At 40.5% G+C, this 21,075-nt stretch overlaps 1 protein-coding gene across 2 annotated transcripts in view; it reads left to right on the plus strand.

The window, feature by feature from the left end:
* Positions 1-1,667: 1,667 nt before the first annotated feature.
* BCAT1 (branched chain amino acid transaminase 1) overlaps positions 1,668-21,075 on the plus strand; it is a 102,301-nt gene continuing 82,893 nt past the window's right edge. For both annotated transcript variants that reach the window (XM_036019254.1, XM_028532699.2), the window contains exons 1-2: positions 1,668-1,698; positions 1,865-2,025. In XM_036019254.1, coding sequence (XP_035875147.1) covers positions 1,683-1,698; positions 1,865-2,025 — 177 coding nt within the window. In that variant the 5' untranslated portion in view covers positions 1,668-1,682. The remainder of the gene's footprint in view (positions 1,699-1,864; positions 2,026-21,075) is intronic.

The raw sequence follows: 21,075 nt of genomic DNA on the forward strand, positions 1-21,075 counted from the left end.
GTGGCTTGCAGGAAGCCTGGCCTTTTCTGTGCAGTGCTAGACAACATTCTATAACACATGCTGGAGAGCAGGGCCGCTTACATGAATTGCCGTGGACATAGTATTATGCCAACTACACTGAATATTTTTTAAATTACAGACTTCATTCCTTCCCCTAAGATTTTCTCTAAGTTCTACCCAAGTCCTACATCTATGGCACGCTCTTTTTTAATTTAAAAAATGGCTACAAATAAAAGCACAAATAATAAAATGATAGAGCGTCCATATTTTTCTAACGTACATGAGTCTCAGAAGGGAAAATCCAGAGAAGTGGAATGACTTTGTTGAATCCCACAGCACAGCAACCCAAAGCTCATGAAGTGTTCTGGTGACTTAATGAAGTTCTGGCTGGCATTTCTATTTCACAGAGTTTTGAGGACTTGATCTTCCACCCACTCTCAAATACAACCGAATAAAAGGAGGGCATTCAAAATTGATAAAATAGGAATAGTACAGAAATAATCTATAAATTAAAAAAGGAAGGTTTTAAGTGATATAAGCTAATTTTATATGTAATATATGAGATCTCAAATACAGAGAAAAGAAAAAAAAGCCTGAAAAGTAATATCTAGATTATATTAACAATGAAAGTTCTGAATAGTGAAATTTTACTTTCCTGTCAGTTCCAACATTTTCAAAGTAAAGCCCTGTGTGTGCACATGCCTACTTGAAATATATGAGAGCTTACCATAGTAGACTTTGAATGTCAAAATGGTTAGTTAAAATCCATTTAGAAAACTTGGACATTGAAATTCACCTATCCTTGAATAACCTAAGACATTAACATTCAAACCTAGAAACTTCCTTCACAGTATTTTAGATGCAGCCTGCTCTGCTCCGGAACAAACACTGTAGCAATCTAATCTCTCTCAGAACTCTCTCCACAGTGCATGACCCCCAAGAACCTGCCTTTTCCAGCTGTGGGACTGGTTTCCAACTCTTTTGGGGATCCATAACGCCTGAAATGTGGCCTATTTAAAAAAATGTTCCCCAACTGGTAATATTGTAATTAAATATGAATTTAAATAGGAACACAAGTATATCATTCTATCTTTCTGTTTCCTAAACTTGAGGAAATTTTTATGGCAAGCCAGTCTGGACGCATGTCTTGCCTGCTGCACGTTCACCCACAAAGCTGGACTGTGGAGACCTCCACTGACCAGTCTATACATCACCCCTTTTCTGGAGCCACACCAGTGGTTTCGTGAGAATTCGAACTCATATAACTATCTATGTTGCCCACCTGTGGCTGCTTAAATTTAAATTGAAGTGAAATAAAATAAAATACTATCCAGTTCCTGAGTCACACTGGCCACGTGTCAAGTGCTGAAAGAACTCCAGGTGTCAACTCCCAGGTTAGAAAGCACTCAGTTCCTGGGGCAAAAGAGAGAATAAGAACCCCCAACATTGTTGCGAATGATGCTAGTAGAGCAAAGCTGAAAGGATGCCTAGTGGCTGAAATACTGAAAGGTGAAAGGAAGGTAAGGATGCTGCACGAACATACAATGGAGCATGGAACGTAAGTAGCGCGAACCAAGGTGACCTGGAAGTCGTAAAGCTAGAGGTGGGACATTTAAACATTGTAGCATTTGGTGTTAGCGAAGCAAACTGGACTGGCAACTACGAAGTGTTCTACTCTGTAAATGCAAAGTCCCAGAAGTGAGCGGTGGGTGAGGGGTGAGGCGTGAGGCCCAGGACTGGGCCGGGGTTTGGATTTTCATGCTGGGAGAGACTCTACCTTCTCGTGGCTGGGGTGGTGGGGAGCGAGCAGCCTAGGGGAAACACACCCTCACAGCTCTTCCTGCTGATGCAATCTGCCCGACAGCCAGCATCTCCCTGCGAGAGGGCCAGTCGGCAGTCCCGCCGCCACGTGGAGCAGCCGCCTCCCCAGACCTTGCCGCAGCCCGCAGCGCAGAAGGCCTGGGACACATCGGGTTGGTCCTCCGCTCAGCGCCAGCCATCCTCAGCGCCGCGGGAACAATGAAGGTAACAGCTTATGATTTTGACTGTGTTTTACACAACGTGTGTGTACGGATTGCTCCTGCGAATCCTCAGAGATGCAGTTGGCAGAAAGGGGCCGGACGAACGGCCACCACGGTTAGTGTCAAAGCAAACGTTTGTTAATACGTTCTTTGTCAATCGCCTCTGGACGGGACCTTCCCTTCTCTCCAGACCGTTGAGTCTCCGCTCACGGGATGTGCCTTGGCAGGCTTTTCCACGGCTGCACTTGTGAATGGAGATAAAAGGCTGCCGGCAGCTCCTTCCTTTGCGGGTTAGGGAAGGAAAGGAAGAGGAAGCTTTTCTCAATTTTTAAGATGCACAGGAGATGGGGGACTTTGGAGAAGAGGTCTGGGGGGTGTCCCTCCCTGTAAATGGGGGTTTTCTGCTGGGTGTGCCTAATGAAAGAGGGAGGTAGGTGATCAACTAGATGGCATTGGTGGCAAGGGGACATAGAGCTGCTGTGAAAAGCAGAAACCTCCTCTTATTTTGTACCCTGTGAAAATTAAAGCTTCTAGGAATTGCACATCCTGTAAGCCTGAGGTCGTCCTTTTATCACACCGAGTGAGCAGCTCAATGGCCGTTATTCTTATGCTAATCAAGTGTAATTGGCTTAGCTCCCTTTTGCTTCTGAAGGTTTAGGGGTAGGAGTAAACACTAAGCCTTCCATTTTTCCTGATCTCACACGTTGGAAAACTGCAGTGACACTGGAAACTGAAGAGCAGCTCTTGAAAAGGAAAGTGAGGGGTGGGCAACTCGTCTTGCGAGCTAACGTTGAGGAAGTAAGAGACTCCTCTGTGCAGTCTGAATTTTTAGGAGAAATAAAGCCATGCTTCAGAATTTTGAAAGAGGGAGATGGAGTAGGGTTCTCAACGGCCCTTACCCACAATCTCACAAGAATCAATAGGTAAATGGTGCCCTTTTCACCAAACAAAAACACCCAGTGAGACTAAGCAGGAACTGAACGGAAACACTGTCTTGTATTGAAAAGAGGTCATGCAAACGTGCCACAGTAAAAAATTTAGCAGCCTTTTTCTTCTGTAGTTAGATATTCTACTTCTGACTTGCTGATGCCTGTTTAATTGCATCTGAAAAATACACTTTGACTGCGTATAGTATTATTGAGAAAAGGAGAAAATCATGAAAATAAACAGCCTTGCTTTTCCAGCATCTCTGTCTCTTACACAGAATTATAGTTGATTATGCAATATCTGTAAGTTCATGGCCTCCTTCACATGAGTTCAAAAACCCCTGTTTCTTGTACAAGGTACTTTTTTTTTTATACACAGGAAACTAGAGGATACCTTTAAGGTAGTCTCATCTCTGTTTTCTGAAATTTTACTAAGATCTGGAGAGAAAGGGTGTTATTCTAGGCACGATCAAAGGAGGTTTCTTTAAATTTGATTTTATTATTTTAAAAAGTTTTCTACTTGCCTTTTACCCAAGTATTGCTATTATATTTATTAGTTTTTTTTAAATGTTATTTACACCTGGCACCATGATAAGCTCTGTCCTCAGCAAATTCTCAACACAAGGTCTTGCCTGGGAGCTTGTGTTTTAAGATGGACATATACAGAAAGGGCAACTGAATCAGAAAAATAGCATACATATTAAATAGTCTGTGTATAAAAAGGTTTTGTACATATTATGTTTTACTAGATTAATTTAAGGTGGAGATTTTAGAGACACATACCCTAAAGGGACAGTGATATGAGAAGTCATTGTCAAGGATAAGTGAAGGAAGGACAGAGAGCTGTTTGTTGGTAGGGGGCAGGACTTGAGACCTAGCAGTGAGATGGGGTTTCCACTCCAGACACAGGATGTGGCACTGCATGCAAGGCTCAGAGAGACAGCAGTAGTTCAGCTGGCCTAATGAAGTGCATTGGTGGACATGTGGTGGTGAGAGAAAAGGAAAAGGGGAGAAAAAAAGACAAGAATTTAATTTTGGCCAATATTTCATTTAGTGAGTTTACATAATGAGCAACTTCATTTGACTATAGAACTACACAGAAAGAAAGAAGAGTTAAGGAAGGTTTTTGTACTGGCTGGTGTGGCTCAGTGGACTGAGTGCTGGCCTGCGAACCAAAGGACCATCTGGTGGATTCCCAGTCAGGGCACATGCCTGGGTTGTGGGCCAGGTCTGCAGTAGGGGGCGTGCAAGGGGCAACCACACATTTGATGTTTCTACCCTTTCTCCTTTCCCTTCCCTTCCCTTCCCTTCCCTTCCCTTCCCTTCCCTTCCCTTCCCTTCCCTTCCCTTCCCTTCCCTTCCCTCTCTCTAAAAATTTATTTATTTATTTATTTATTTTTTAAAAAAGAAAAATTTTCGTTTGTATGCCAGAATTTTTCTTGCCTTTCATTCATTGAAACTGAGGTCCAATTATTTGAAATGGGTTTAAACCCTTATGAAAGAAAGTTGAAAATAGTCATTTGATTATTACAGAGGTGTGTGCTAAGAATTAAAACCTGGTTATGATTTCCTTCAGCAGCTGTGTTTTTTGTGATTTTAGATTTTGTCCCCTAGCTCAGGTCAGGACTTTTAGTTTTATAGGGGAAGAAAGAGTTTTCCTTCTACCCCTCTAGATTCTTTGCTGAGATTCCCCTGTTATAAAACACAGGTTAACCAGAGAAAAACAGAAGTTTAATAACATGTATACTTCCAGCATACATGGTAGAGACCCAGGAAAACCTTGAAACTCCTTGAAATGTCCCAGGCTACCACCTTACACACCATGTTCAGCTAAAAACAAACAACAAAGAACACTGCTGGAGGAACAGTTATTGGAGGTTATCAGGGGCAGCCGAGTAAACAGAGGTAAAGTTTCATTCAGATTTAAGTAGGAGCCTTCTAAAGATTTAGTTAGTTATCTTTCTCTTCCAGGCGCAGAGAGGGAGACACCTTTACAAATGAGGATTTCCCTTATAAACGTAAATTCCTCTTAGAGAAAGGCAACTTCTATGTTTTCAGAGATTCTCCCGGGCCTGCAGCCGCTCAGAGGCATTTTTTGGGTGGCATATGCTGCTCCCCTTCGATTCTTTATTATTAATATCAAGATGTAGACCAGGGAGGTCTGGGCTTACTAGTAAACTAGTTCTGTGCATAAATGAAGCTTGTTTCTAAACTGTGGGTGTCTTGAGAGTTTGGATTGGTTATGTATTTGGGGATTTTTACCTTGTGCTTCTTTGAATGGCCTCTTCTCAATGGGTGTAGGAAGCTGGAAAAGGGAAGCACTTTCTCTATTTCCATTTAGGGTTGGCAACCACAGTTCCTCTAGTAACCAATACTTCCCTGCAAAACCCCACTGTCATTTTCGGCCTTATGACCAAGGGACTTGGTTGCCATGTCAGAGTGAGAATCTGGGACTTTCCATGACAGGCATTTTTCTCCCAGGCATCCTCTGCTTTCACTGTGATGCTGTCGTTCTTTCTGAGCACAGGAGGCAAGTGTGACTGGTCCGTTCACTTTAGAGCTATAAATGTGGGCAGCCTTTGCATTGTAACTTTATCCCTTAACAGCTGTCCAAATGTGCTAAATATTTAATGTGACTTACGGCAAACATTCCTCCCGATGGGCTTTCCTGAGCCCCTGTAGCGCATTTGGTAACAAGTGTCAGTGCCCTCAACTAAGGCCTCTGAAACTGGATTCTACATAAGTCCCCTGAGATACAAATGTGAGGGGTGCAACTCACACTTCTGAAGTGTTTCAAAATTAAGGATTTGGGATGCTCTGACCCATAAACATAGCTTTGCAAATATGTGCAAACATTTTTATCATAAGATGTAGAATTTGATTCATAAAGTCAAGGGTGAATGCAGGGCCAAAGCAAAATTGGTCGGTTCTGTAACAACAGAGTTCAAGTGTTAGTTGCACCTGTGCTTCTAATTAATCCCCTCAAATTCACAAGCTGATAATATTGCCTTTAGAAATTGAGTATTTATATCCTTAAAATAACTTAGAAATTATGTGACCTTATTAATACAGCATAGCATATCACATAAACATTTTTATATTGTTATGTAGGCCATGGCTTTTTGTGGGAAAAGCTCTTTTGCCAAAAAAGTTTTCTTGTATTCAGTGGTTAATGAGAAAAAGAAAATTTTAAGGAAATAATCATGCTCCAAAAATATAGAAAAAGTCAAGAAGGAAGGAATAAAGGAAGATAAGTTTTAAAAAAATAGAGAAAATAACATTATAGCAAGCAATAATCCAGAAGTCATACTGAAAAACACATGCTTCTTTGGATATGAAAAACTGTGAAATACTTGTTAAATCGGTTAGTTCCATTAATAATAGTCCTATATTTCATTTAAAAAAGAACCAATTTATTAGTTCTGTATTTTGATATGTAGATCTGAATATTTGATCAGTTGCATTCACAGTCCATCTTTTAGTTTGAGAAATGTTTTTCCCTATTTTGACCCTGGCTGGTTATTTGCCTTAGGGGGCTTTAAGAAGCTTGGTGTTACCAGCAAAAACTTGGTTCTTCTTGCCAACACAGTAAAGAATTACAGATCAGCAAGCCTACTAGCCTGCAAGCAAAGTTTATTAATGCTAAGTTCTAATGGGAGAGCAAGAGTAGCAAAAGCAGGGCGGCCAAAGCTAAGGTGGCCAGCACCCAGATGGCCAGAGAACCCCTTAGCCAGGGCCCTCTGTTTGTCAAGAAAAGGCCAGGAGCCAAGAGAGTGAGTTCTTTGTTCTGAGGACTTAATGTAGTTGGTGGAATTGGGGTGAAGAAGTTACATATGATTGATGGGTAAGGGTGATGCCAACTTCCCCCAGGGAGACATGACTACCCAAACATATGTATGTATGGGGGTCTGTTAGCTTGAATCCTTATCTTGTTCCAGACTCTGTTTGTTCATTTTGCATATGTGATGGGAGGCAGGAAATTAACCAAAGCTGTTTTATGACTTTTTCTTTGGGCACTGTAGTGCCTCTCCCCTTCTCCCTTCCAGGCCTCGGGGTGAATACACAGTCTGAAGGTTTTCCCACCTAGTGGAGGTGATACACACAGACTTTTAAGGGCTTCCCCCCTGCACTTTCACAATCTATGTGTGTTGTTCGGAATTCCTGGCAGCCTTATCGGACCCGGCTCAGGATCACTGGGTCAACCGGTGAGATGCGTTCCCTTGCTTTTAGTCTCCTGTATTAAGTTCTCTGTTACATTGCAATGGTGAGGGCCCTGCCTTTATTTCCCCTCTGGCCACTCATTCCTAGTTGCTAGCTCATTCCTAGCAGCTACTAGAACATTGAAACATTATTAGAGAGTTCCAGTTATGTCTAACTCCTTATAAATCTAGGCAGAAGGAGCACCTGTTGGGATGTTCCAGGCCAAACATTCCACAGATGTCTCTAACGTGACCGACAAAGATCTCTTCACAGTCTGAGCATGAGGCCTAGGGTGGATTTGCACTGGATGACCGCTTAGCAGTTGTTACCACCACATTAAAGGGTGATTTTGCCATGTACGTTTTATGGTAATTTTTGTCATGTACGTTTCATTTGCTTTTGCAGGTTCACATTCAAAGTTCAGTTGTTTTGATTTTAGTACTTACTAGATGTTGGTTCAGGAATCTGGAGTGACAATAAATGTTTCTTTGAACTTCGAAGATAGAAGGTAGATTTATAAAGCCTACATGGAGAAGCGTAATGCATTGCTTGGGGATACCATGGTTTTCAGTGTTGGTGAATGAATATTCTGTACACTTGCAAGGTTAGTTAATGCTGGTGTTTATAGAAGAGCACATCCAGGCTTGAGGAAAGACTTCTTTGCTTAACTAAGATCATGATTTTATATTTTAAAAGGCCATGTAAATTACATAACATTGAATTGTAACTTCAGAACATTTGTATGAGGAAAGCATTGCAGCTCTTATTAACCCCATTTTACAGGTGAGAAAAATGAAAGTCAAAAAGTTACTAGAATTGCTTAAGATCAGAAATAGCAAAGCATAATGAGACAATAGATATTTTGACTCCTAGTCCAGGCTGCTTTCCTCCTCACTAGTGGCCCTAGCCTCTCTTGGATCTGACATCACTTTGTAAATCCTATGAAAAATAGCACAGTCTCTCCAGCAAAATGTAAAAACGTACATAGGCACAAAGTTTTATATCTATAATAAATTATGTGTAGTTAAAATCAGCACAATAGAGTCCATGGAAGTCTGGTAGAAAATACTGAAATGATCTAGTTATTTAAAGCAGCAGATTGCTGTTGTCTCTTGCCTTTGCAACCAGCTGAGATATAAAAATATATAAGCAAGAGACCCACACTGCCCTTCGAATACTTAAAAGCCAGAACCATCATCTGCCTTTAGTTCAAACAGAAAGGGAAAGGGAACCAATTGTTTGTTTGTTTGTTTGTTTGTTTGTTTTAAATCAGCACATGAGTTACCACTTTCTTCTTTATGTTTTAATAGTCTGGGGAAGGAGAAAACTTTTCCTCAACCCTCATAGGTTCAGTGCTTGGGTCCTGTAAACTAAACTGGGAAAAGACAGATTAACAAGAGAAAAACAAGAGTTGATTAACATGCAGCATGCATATACATTGGAGAAATTCAGTGATGAGTAATGTAAAAGGGTGTTAGAACTTGGGTTTACATTGTATCTCAACAAAGACTAGTAAATCTGTGGGAAAGTGACAAGGCAAAGGTGCAGGTTTTAGGCTTTCACGGGTGGCAAAGTGTGGGAAGGAAAATGTATACGGGAGCTTATGGGGTAAGGTTGCTTGCGAAGGTCCATCTCCTTGCTGACTTCCTGCCGTCTTCGTGGCCATAAAAATTCCCCAGGAGAGGAGATTTATGGCAGTCCTCATTCCTGAGGTTTCTGCTTTTCGTCAGAAAAGGAAGCTCCATGAAGGCTTCCTTCTGCATCTGTTGGATCCTACATGCCTGCAGCTCAAAATAATTCTTATGCCAAAGCAGCATATTGTGATCCCCTATACTAGTCACGGAATAGGGACTGATTCACAGAATCTGCACTGTAATTGGTTTATTTTACTTTTGTTTTGAAGTGTGTGTCTGTTTTGTTAAACAGGGTTAATACACAGTTTCTTAGAGTTTGGTAGTTTGTGGTGACCAGCCTTCCCATTTCTTACATAATACCCTACCTGTCATTTCTGTTGAAGGGACGAGGCTACCTGTCTATGTTCCTATCAGGTTACACTCTACCTTGGCCACAGCTGATTATATCAAAGGTGGATATTTGACCCAAGTCCACCCATCTTGTATTTCTTTCTTAACCTCTCGATCCCACATTCAGTTAGATATTGTGTCCTGTGGATTCTATTTTCACTGTATCTGTAAGTTCTCTCGTGCCCCTTGCAGCGTATTGACTCATGCCGTCATTTTCCTAGGTACTAATTTGATCATTTAATTATCTCACTCTAAATGCCTCTGTGACTTCCCCTAGTATCTACTGAATTTAGTTTAGTACTTGAGGTATTTTTCTAATCCATTCTCCCATAATTCTTTTGTGTGGATGCATTCCTCTGTAGTCATAATGGAGGGTTGGCTATTCCTTAAACTGAGCTCCCACATGTCCATAGAGTCATTTCTGACCCCTTCCTCCCCATTTTCCCCCCTCCATCTGCACTCTCCATCATGCCATTCACCATGAAGCTCGCTCATTACCCAGGCATTTTACCTTTTTAAAACAGTAACTATATTGTACAGTGAAATGAATATGGGTGGAAGGTGGGAAGGTAAAAGAAGGGTAAACTCTTGAAGTCAAAAAATAAAATATTGATCATCTCTTGCAATCTCCCTGCATTTACCTTTCCTCTCCTCTGTCATAAACCTTGCACTTACAATGGTGCTTTGCGATATTAATTGAGCTACATTTTTTTCATTTAAGTTTTTATTTATTAATTACAGTTGACATAGAATATTATGTTAGTTTCAAGGGTACAATATAGTGCTTAGACATTTGTTTAACTGATATTTCCTGCGCCCACCTGGCACCATATGGAGTCATGACAATATTATTGACTGTATTCCCTACGCTGTACTTTACATCCCTGTGACTATTTTGTGACTATCAATTTGTCCTTCTCAATCCCTTCCCTTTTTCACCCAGTCTCTTCCATCCCCCTCCCCTCTGGCAACCATCAGTTTGTTCTCTGTATCTATGGGTTTGTTTCTGGGTTTTTTTGTTCATTTATTTTGTTGTTTAGATTCCACATATCAGCAAAATCATTCAGTATTTACCTTTCTCTGACTTATTTCATTCAGCATAATACACTGTAGGTCCATTCATGCTGTTGCAAATGTTAAGATTTCATTTTTTATGGCTGAGTAATATTCCATTGTATTATATATGTGTGTGACTTCTCTGTCTATACATCTTTTGATTGGAGCATTTAATCCACTTATATTTAAAGGAATTATTGATAGGTATGTATTCATAGTTATAGCCATTTTATTAATAGTTTCCTGATTGTTTTTTGTAGTTCTCTGTTTCTTATTTTCTTGCTCTCTTCCCTTATATGTTGATGACTTTTCATAATGTTGTGTTTGGATTCCTTTTTCTTTATTTCTGGTATCTCTTCCACATTTTTGGTTTATGGTTACCATGTAGTTCATATATACCAAGCTATGTTTATAACATTCTATTTTAAGTTGATGGTTGTTTAACTTGAACACATTCTAAAAGCACTGCCATTTTTACTCACCCCTTCCTCATTTATGTTTTATTTTTTTACTTTGTGTGTGTGTATCTTTTAATTTGCTATTATAATTATATGTAATTACAACTTTTGCCTTTTAACCTTTCTACTAGCTTTAGTGTTGCTTGACCACTGCTTTTACTATGTGTTTGCCTTTTTCAGTGAGAAATTTTCCCTTTGTGGTACTCTCTTATTCATATCTTTGATTTTCTTCTTTTTCTTTAAGAAATCCCTTTAATGGCCCTGGCTGACGTAGCTCAGTGGATTGAGCGTGGGCTTCGAACCAAAGTGTCACAGGTTCAGTTCCCAGTCAGGGTACATGCCTGGGTTGCAGGCCATGACCCTCAGCAACCACACACTGATGTTTCTCTCTCTCTCTCTCTCTCTCTCTCTCTCTCTCTCTCTCTCTCTCCCTCCTTTCCCTCTCTAAAAATAAATAAATAAAATCTTAAAAAAAGAAATCCCTTTAATATTTCTTTTTTATAAAAAAAGGTTTTATTTATTTATTTATTTTTAGAGAGGGAAATGAGAAAAAAAGGGAGAGAAACATCAATGTGTGATTGCCTCTTGTGCACCCCTTACCAGGGACCTTGCCTGTGTCCCAGGCATGTGCCCTGACTGGGAATTGAACCAATGACCCTCTGGTTCCCAGGCCAGCACTCAATCCAGTGAACTACATCAACTAGAGTAGTATTTCTTGTAATATTGGTTTGGTGGTGATGAACTCCTTCAGCTTCTTCTTGTCTGGGAAGTTAATTGATTGTTTTGTATTTGTTTTAGAATAGCAGATACATTTTTTCATACCTGGGTTTGTTTGGAGTCAAATTGACTCCCAAAAGATAGAGACTTATAAACAACAAATATTTGCATGTTACGATGCCTATTGCCAAACTCATCTTAGCATCAGTAGTGAAACTCTGTATAGACTGTAAGCATACTTTGCAGACATTTCTGGGAATGTTCATACAAAAAGATGTCACATAGCAATATGAACTGAACACCATGAAAATTATAAGAAACAAACCCAGTGATGCCAATCTGCTAACTTATCATTGTTTTCAGATTTAGGCAGTATGTAAGGGGAAATGGATCGTGTCACATCCCAAGGAACGAACTTAAAATATAGAACAAAGTCATGTGTCTGGGAATGTTAACCAATTCCAATACTGTTTAACATGGTTTTATTTTGTTGCAAACAATGCCGTTTTTAAGCAAACTAATGAATGCATACACTGACAAACAAATCCAACAAAAGAGGCACTTAGAAGCAGTGTTCATTGAATACTGGAATTTTGAAAGAAAAAATCTATTAGGTCATTTTAGGCATTTACTTCTGCGAAAGAAGGATTGTTCTTTTGAGTTTATTTTTCTGGCTTTGAATTCTATTCCTTAAGAACCAAGACTTTCCAAATTTTCTGTGGAAAATTCTACCTACTATGTTCACCGTTTAAAAGTTTCTTGATAATTAACTTACTTTCCTTTTCTTTTGGTTATACAAATTACCAACAATTTATGTTTGGCTATGCTGATAGTTTTCCACAAGTCTTTCTTTTTTAAAATATAATATAACACATATCATGTAAATCCTCCTATAAAACCCCTCTCCACTGTTCATACCATCATTGTGTGCTACTTCATTCTTCCTTGTCATTATCATATGTTTTCATTACTTATTTATTAAACGGGCTTCCTGCCCTCCCGCCCCCCAGTAACATTGGAGCGGATATTCTATTAGTAATGTCAGTAATTCAGCAAATATGTAGATATAGGATGTTAATTAGGTTTATGTTCTTTTAATAGTTTCCTGCATTCCTCTTTCATTAACGTTGTGTCTGCTGTTCAACCAGGTACCCTGACTTCTCTTGACCAGTGTTCTTAGAACATAGGTTATAGTAGCCGATCAGTCTGTCATTTGATCTTAAAGGTCAACACTTTGAAACTGGAAATGAGGGGTCATTTGCAACCACATGAACGTAACTACATAGTTTGAGATAGATTTAATGGCTTAACATCATTGCTAATACTTGGGTTAATTAGAAGTGCCTTGTAGTTACTTATACATGTGTGAAATGACTTATGAACAACAGTATTACAGAATTGTTGCAGAAATAAAAGATTGGAAGTCACTCACCTACTCATTAGGTGTAAAAAAGAATGAGGAAGCCCTGGCCAGAGTGGCTCAGTTGATTGGGCATCTTCTCTGATGGGAAAGGTCACCGGTTCGTTTCCTGGTCAGAGCACATGCCTACGTTGCAGGTTCAGTTTCCTGTGGGGGTGCACATGAAAGGCAATGGATCGATGTTTCCCTCTCTCTCTCTGAAAAAAAAAAGAGAGAGAGAAATTGAAGTAAAAACGCATTGATGGAGGAAAGAATGAGTAAGCTTTCTGAAGATAACAAAAAAAGAAGCTCCATGAATGTTTTCACTCTCTATATTTTTATTTTTAACATTGAATTTATTGTATTCAAAGCTGAAATTAAAAAGGAAATGGAAATGCCTAATATTGCTAATATTGAAATTAACTTGCCTTTCAAGAAAAGGTGAAATACTGGATAATTCAGCACAGTTAAGACCAAGGCCATGTATCTTGGCAGAATTTCAGTACTGTGTATTTAATTGTAACTAGCTGAAGAGATCTATTGAAAAGCAGGTTAACATAATGTGAAAACCAAACTTTAGAGTAACTATTATATGAAGAGTATGCAAACTGTTCTTCAACTAACATTTATTATATATTACAATACTGACGAGCAGACAATGATTGGTTCAAGTTTCATTTAATTATGTAGCTTTTACTAGACTATCAAATGAAAACACTTCAAGCATTATTCTTACTCTTGAGAAATTATTCAGGGAGAGAAATATATAAAAATCCAACAAAGTAATCGGGTGCTATAATAAAATTTCGCATAAGGTGCATAAAAGGTTAGAGAAATCAGGAAAGGCTTTCTAGCGGAGGTGATGTTTGAGCAGAACTGTGGCAGAAGTCCAGATGAACAAGGAAGTAAGAGAATTTTAGACACAAACATGGTCCGCTCTCACCCAGCCCCAGGCTTCTGGGCCTAGATTCAGTCTCATTCCCTTACCATAGAAGGCCGTGAGGAAGAGCGTGCCTGGCCTGCCTTCCAGACCACTGGTGACAACAGTGGCCCGAGTACCCAACATCCTCCAGGGAATAAAATGTTGGAACTCATAACATTGGCAACCAGCAAACAGTTAAATTTAGCATTTCACACTTTTAAAAAAAAACAATGCCTCAATCATCTCTGCTCTTTCTTGATGCTTTGCATTTTCTCTCTCGGCTCAACCCTCACTAGACCCTCCCACCCAAATTATCCACCCTACCTTTTGCAACTCAGTGTTAGGGCACCCCTCTTCACCTTCCCTAGATGCTTCCTGCTCCTTCTGTCCGCAGGTGAGGTCATTTCCCTACCATCCTGTTGAGAGGAGGTTGCTTGTATTCTCCATTCTCCTCTCTCAGAGTTGGAGAGGGGCTGGTCTCCTCCACCCTGCCCCGTGCTGTTTCCAGATCAAACTTCTCCTATAAAATTGCCCTCTGCCACTCCTACATCAGTCTCTACTACCCCTCTCTTCCTTGCAACAATTACTGACAGACAGCCCGGTCACTCTGTCCCCGTTATTATGGAAGATTTTAGCACTTGGCTTCTGAGTCTCCCTTCCATTCCAAGTCCTGTTTTCCCACATTATTTCCAGGTGCATGGATGTCACATTCTCCTTCTGGCATCTCAGTCCCTTTAACTTCTCATCTCCATTAACTTGCTACATTCCTCATATGCCACCCATACCGATGGTCATATCTTGAACTTTGGAATCACACTATGTTACACTAAGTCCTGTGGGTAATATTTGGTCCAAGATCTATCTTACATCTGTACAATTCTCCCATTTTAGTTGAACTGGAACATGCCCAGTTCAAGCCACTACCTTCATTTCACTATCTATATGCATTTCCACTCTCGCACACCCTGACCCCCACTCCGAATCTGTTCTCCACAGAACAGACTGATCACATCATCTGCTTACCAAAACTCAACCCTTTTCTGTTATGCTTTCAATAAAACCTGAAGTCCCTACCATGCTCTAAAGTTTCAAAGAGATCTGGTTCCTCCCACCTTTGCAGAGGTGCTATCTCCACCTTTGCTCATCCCCAACTTTTGCTTCAGTGTCTGCGCACTTGCTGATCCCTCTGCCCAGAAGGCCTTCTTTCTTCTCCTCCCCTAGCCAGCTCCTTATCGCCCCATCAGCCTCAGATTTAATGCCGCTACCTCAGAGAGACTCTCATGACCCCATGATCCTCAATGCTTCAGAGCACTAATTGCAATTTGCAATGACTTGTGTGAATATCTGTGCAGTTTTGGGATTGAGGTTCGACTATCCCACTAGATTGTGTGTTTCTTGAGGGCAGGAAACATTTCATTTTTTACCACCATGCAACTGCACAGAGTTTAATTCCTGGCTCATAGTAGGCGGTTGGTAAGTGTTGTAGTCTAAATAATGTCCTCCCCCACCCCAAAGATGTCCACGTCCTAATCCTGGGAAATTGTTATTGTTAAAGGGGATTTTGCAGATGTGATTAAGTTATGGCTCTTGGAGGGAGATTATCCTCCATTATCTGGATGGGCCCAATATAATCACAAGGGTCATTACAGGAAAGAGGCAGAATGATCACAGGGAAGAAAATGTGTGATACTGGGAGCAGAGGGGAGAGAGAGGAGAGAGAAATTGAGAGATTTCTCTCACTTGAAGATACTGTACTGTTTACTTTGAAGATAAAAGAAGGGGCCATGAGCCAGGGAATGCAGGTCGTACCTAGAAGCTGGAAAAGACAAGGAAAAAAGATTCTCACTCTAGAGCCTCCAGAAGGAATGCAACCCTGCTGACACCTTGACGTAGAACTTCTGACCTCCAACACTATAACGTGATACATTTCTGTTCCTTCAAGCCGTGGAATTTGCAGTAATTTGTTATAGCAACAATAAGAAGCTCATGTACGATTTTGGTACCCAGAAATGGAATGTCACTGTAACAAATACCTCAAAAGGTGGGAGGGGCTTTGAACTGGGCACGGGGCAGAGGATAGAAAATTTTAAGGAGCTTGATAGGTAAAGCCTAGCTTGCCTTAAACAATGTTGGTAAAAATATGGAAATTAAAGTTGCTGCTGGTGAGGACTCAGAAGAAGTGAGGAACACAGTAGAAAAACTGCATAGATTCTTATTACAGAATATTGGAAGAGTCACTTACTGTTAGTAGAATATGGATGCTAAAAGCGCTGCTGATAAAGGCACAAAAAGAATTGAGGGACGTGCTTATGGAAACCAGAGGAAAGGGGATCCTCGTTACACAGCAGAGGAAAGCTCAGTGGGACCATGCATTACAGGTATGTGGAAGGCAGAACTTGTAAATGGTGAAAATGGATACTTAGCTGAGTTGTCCAAGCAAAATATTGAAGGTGCGTCCTGGTTTCTGTTTGCTAGTTATAGTAAAATGTAAAAGAAAATAGATAAATTGAGGAAGGAACTGTTAAGAAAAAAAGGAACCAGGATTAGATGATTTGGAAATTATCGGACTCTCTAGACTATAAAAGATGCTGAAATTAGGGAACTCATCATTAGAAAAGCATGATCTGTTGTGAAAGCCAAGGGCAAGCTGTGTATGGTTGGAGGTAGGAGGCTGTTCTGGGATGCAAGGAAGATGATGGTGCTTGGACTAGTGGGTTGGTAATGGTGTGGAATCTATAAACAGAAACATATGGCGTCACTCCTTTAGAGTTCTCTCACCATCTAAACCCCCTCTGGAATGTGTCTTCCTGTCCTTGGTAACAGATCATCTTTTTCTGCATGTGTTCACTCTGGATTTCCCCCTGGACTAAAGATTCAACGAGGAGTGGTCTGCAGCTTTCTGCTCTTTCCAACACCACTCCATCATTGAGTCTTCTGGATGTTCTTTAAGAAACTCATTGGATCTATTTGGTCCATGGAAAAATCAGCATTATAATCATTTTACCTTTGGGATAGACCATCATATCCTCCAGCCACCGGATACTGGACAAGTGCTGATGCAGCAAAATGACCTGAAGCATATAAAAGACAGAAATATCTTCATCGAGAGATTGTATAACCAGAGGAACCAGGGCAGCTGGTGCAGAAATGTAGACAAATCTGAGATGCATTAAGTGGTACATCTAATAGCAAAGGAGAACAAATATTTATTCCTTTTCATTTCTCTCAGGATGATTACCTCAGATTACTGCAATGCATTTACTGAGCAAATACTTGTAGAGCACTCACTGTGTAAACTGCAGTGACTGCTTAAGACATTGAGGCTGTGAGAATGAAGAGGGGCTAAAGTCTCTGTTCTCGTGTCACTTGCAGGGAAAGGCCGTGACACATGGCGGTTGTTAGAACAAACTGAGGCCAGATGGCAGGGTGTGAATCCCAGCTTTGCTCTCGAGTGACCTCCGGCAAGTTATTTAACATGCCTCAGTTTCCTTATTTATAAATTGTTGGTAATAATAATACTTACCTCATAGGAATGCTGTGAGGAGTGAATAAAATAACAAATGGAAAGAATAGTGCCTGGTCTGAATAAGTACTACATCATTATTAATTAGTGTTGTTACAGTTTACTTTTATTTTCAGTGAGTCATGTGCTGCATAATGACATTTTGGTCACAACGGACCGCAGGATGTGTCAGCCAAGAACTGAGAAGGGCAGAGGGAAGTCAGGAGTGTAGTGGGCTGTACTGTCTAGGTTTGTGTAAGTGTGCTTGGTGAGGTCACAGAACAAGGAGATCACCTCTTGCATTTCTCAGAATGTGTCCTCGTCGTTAAGTGATGCATGACTGTAGTAACAAACTATTTCAGTTAGCAGTACAACAAGAAGAAAATAAAATGATATGAAGTAAAATGTTATAGTGGCAGAGTTGAGGGAAAGCCGGTACTAATTCACATTGGCTGGTCAGGGAAAGCTTCACAGGGAAGGTAAACTTAAGCCCTGACTACCACCGAAAAACCCCAAACCAAAACAAAAAAAACCTCACAGGTAGTGTCCCATTTGTAGGAAGCAGCAAGTGAGACTTCCAGGGCTTTAGTGAGTAAAGGGAAAGATCACAGGAGTTGGGACACATAATTTCGCTCCAAGTGCAGTGGAATGTCCCTGGGGAGCTTGGCGCAGGGTGGAAGGAACTACATTTTTAGAAGTCATTGCTGAGCCACGTAATATACAATGTTTACGTTTTTTTTCTTACACAACATTTTGCTCTTCTTAGTTAATTATTGCATTATTTTCTTCCATTTGCTTACTTTGCTATGTATTTGTTGTGAATGCTTCCCAAATATCTGATAGGTAGCCTCGCAACATAATTTTGCATAGGTCAAATGTGCCCATTTACCTTTTTTGTTTTTCTGTATTCTTTTTTTCTACTACCTTCCTTGTTTTTGCTCCAATCTGTTCTGGTTTCTCTCCAGACCAGCTGCACAATTGTCTTCCTAAGACTTCTCCTTGGCACCCATCATCCTCTCTCTTTGTCAGGTCTCCAGATTTCGGTGCCTTGTGGCTTCCTCCTCCTCAGTTTACTTCCTCATCTGTGTGAAGCATATCCTGCAGTAGTTGCTAAATAAAGAGTGCATGAGAAGTAAATATTTTGATTCCTTGCATGCCCGAAATACTGTTGTTCTGTTACACTAGGTTGATATTTAATCACAACTAGCTTTCTAGGTTGAAAAGATTTTGCACCAGAATTTTAAAGGAATTGCTTTATTGTTTTCTAGTTTCCTCTGTGTCACTAATGAGAAGCCCAAGAGCAAGCACTCTTGTTTCCGATCCTTTCTACATGTAACCTGTTTTCTGTTTTTTCTCGACACATTCAGGATTTCACTTTATTGCTAGTATTTGGAAATTTGTTGGCAACATAAGTCCTTAGTTATTCACACAAGGGAATTTCCTGGTTGTATATCTTTGGCAATTTCTTCCCTTTTTGTTTCCCTGTGGGTTTTTTTTTTCCACCTTAAACTCCCATTAGCTTCATGTTAGACTTACTTGATTGATCCTATAATTTAAAAAATTTTTCTGTCACTGTGCTCAATTTTCTGGGTATGTGGTTGGCACACATGAGCAGAGCAAGGATGATGGGGGAGGTGCAGAAGGTCACCAAGTCAGAAGGCCCTGGGTGGCTCGAAACAGGCAAAACTGGGAAAACAAGGGCCTGGCCCCAGGGCAAACTTCCCTCCCCTAGCACATCACTGGTAGTGCAGTTTGGACTCCCTGACTTTTCCTATCACTGGTCATACAGGTCATCTGACCTTTTCTCCCGGGAGATAAGTCTCAAGTTTTATTTCAGCTCCAGGCCCAGAAAAGCAGCAAAACCAGACAAGCAAGGCCACCAATGCTGTGACCGGCTGCACTAATCATCCCCTGCCCTGGTGCTGACTAATCACTGGAGACTTTGACCCTGAAAAGACCCCCCTGGAAAGCTGATGGATATTCTATTGAGATCCTCCAGCAGAACCTGCCCAAGATCTCGACCCTTAAAAACTTTTAAGATAGAGGACTCAGCGGATTCTCCCTCCAGGGAGCACATCTATCTTTCCCCTCCCTCTCTCCTTCCCCTCAGGCAAGTTACCTTCACCTTTTCCTCTCCTAAGCCCCAGGGGCTCTTCTTTTGCCTGTATAACTGGTCTCTTGAGCCTGTTTCTTCTGCCACTGACTTCTACCTCTGTGATTTTCCAAATAAAGAAGTCTGTTAGAGTTCGAGTCTTGGCTCTGAATTCTTTCCTAGCCAGAACTCAACTACTGAGGTTACTGAACCAAAGTCTGGTCTGACCCCACCATTCTATCAATAACACCTGGTGCCATTCTCGCCCTCACTAACAGGTGGGGTGTTGGCAGCAAAATTGGACCTTGGTTCTAGAGGTGAAAGTGGACCTTGGTTCTTGAGTTCAGCAAAGGAAGGACTCAGAGCCAAGAACCTGATAAGAGAAAGTTTGTTTAGAAAGTGACAGAAGTAGTAGAAGTGATCTGGCTGGGCTGTGTAGGCTCAGGAAACAAGTTACAGAAGCAAAAGAAGGGCCGGCAGAGCCTAGGGGACAGAAAGGCCAAGGTGAGAAAGTGCCAGGAAGGAAGAAGAGGGAGAAGGGAAAGGCGAGGGCATGCTCCAGAGAAGTCCTTGTCTTGAGGTTTTTAAGGCTGGGAGTTTAGGGGGGGATCCTAGTAGAATAGTCATCAGCTTTATGCGGCTGCCCCCAACTTGAGATTTATTCCTGTGACTTTATCCTTCCTTGGGTGTGGTTGGCACAAATGGCAGTAATTGGATTTTTATTATCTATCTCCCTGGGTAGCGTGATTTAAACTATTTACCCTCTGGTTGCAGAAGAGAAGCGTAAACTATTTGCTCTTTAATGCCCTTGGTTAGGGATGATAGGATTTTGCAATTTACTTAATGACTGTAAACTGCTTCACAGCAGAACTATACATCTTAGTTTCATTATTTCACTTGTCCTGGCTTACTAGCCTGTCTCTGGGGGAAGATTTTTACTTATGTTATATTACAACCTTTTCTTGTATTTAAAATGTTAGTCTTCATATTTGTAAGAGCTTTTAAAATTCTTTTTAAAATTGTCATGTTCTTGTTTTATGGATAAAATATCTTCCCTATATTTCTGAACAAAGCATAATTAAAACCTGTATTTCTGATAAGTAATTATAATTAAAACTCTTTTTTTTCTGTTCTTTGCATTGTCCCTCCCCCATGCCTCTTTTTTTGTTTCTGCTTAATTTTGGGGGGTACATTTCATTTAGGGGCCTTTCCTCAAATATCTGGTGACTTGTGTTGAGATATATATGTGTTGAGATATATATATGAGACACATATATAAAATTTTATTTTTCAGTTTCCATATGTGTGTACACACACACACACACACACACACACACAAATAAAGTTTTATTTTTCAGTTTCAGTTTACATTCAATATTATTTTGTATTAGTTTCAGGTGTACAGCATGGTAGTTAGATAATCATATACTTTACAAAGTGATCTCCCTGATGTTTCAAGTACCCACCTGGTACTATACATAGTTATTACAACATTGCTATATTCCCTATGCTGTGCTTTACATCAATCCATTTATATTTAAGAGTGAGGCAATAAGAAGCCTATAGGAAGCTCCCTGCATATGTTTGCTCCTTTTCTGGTTGTTTCGCTGTTATACGCCTGAAACCAGAAAAGTTGGCATTTGAGCTACGTGTCACTACCAAAACCAAGAAGTAGAGACAAGGATTGAATCTTTTGGGGTACTTTATTCAGTTGCCAGAGATCTGAAGAGATGGTGGGTGATGTACCCTCAAAAACCA

Source organism: Phyllostomus discolor, chromosome 2 (assembly GCF_004126475.2).
Source record: "Phyllostomus discolor isolate MPI-MPIP mPhyDis1 chromosome 2, mPhyDis1.pri.v3, whole genome shotgun sequence".
Taxonomy (NCBI): Eukaryota; Metazoa; Chordata; class Mammalia; order Chiroptera; family Phyllostomidae; genus Phyllostomus; species Phyllostomus discolor.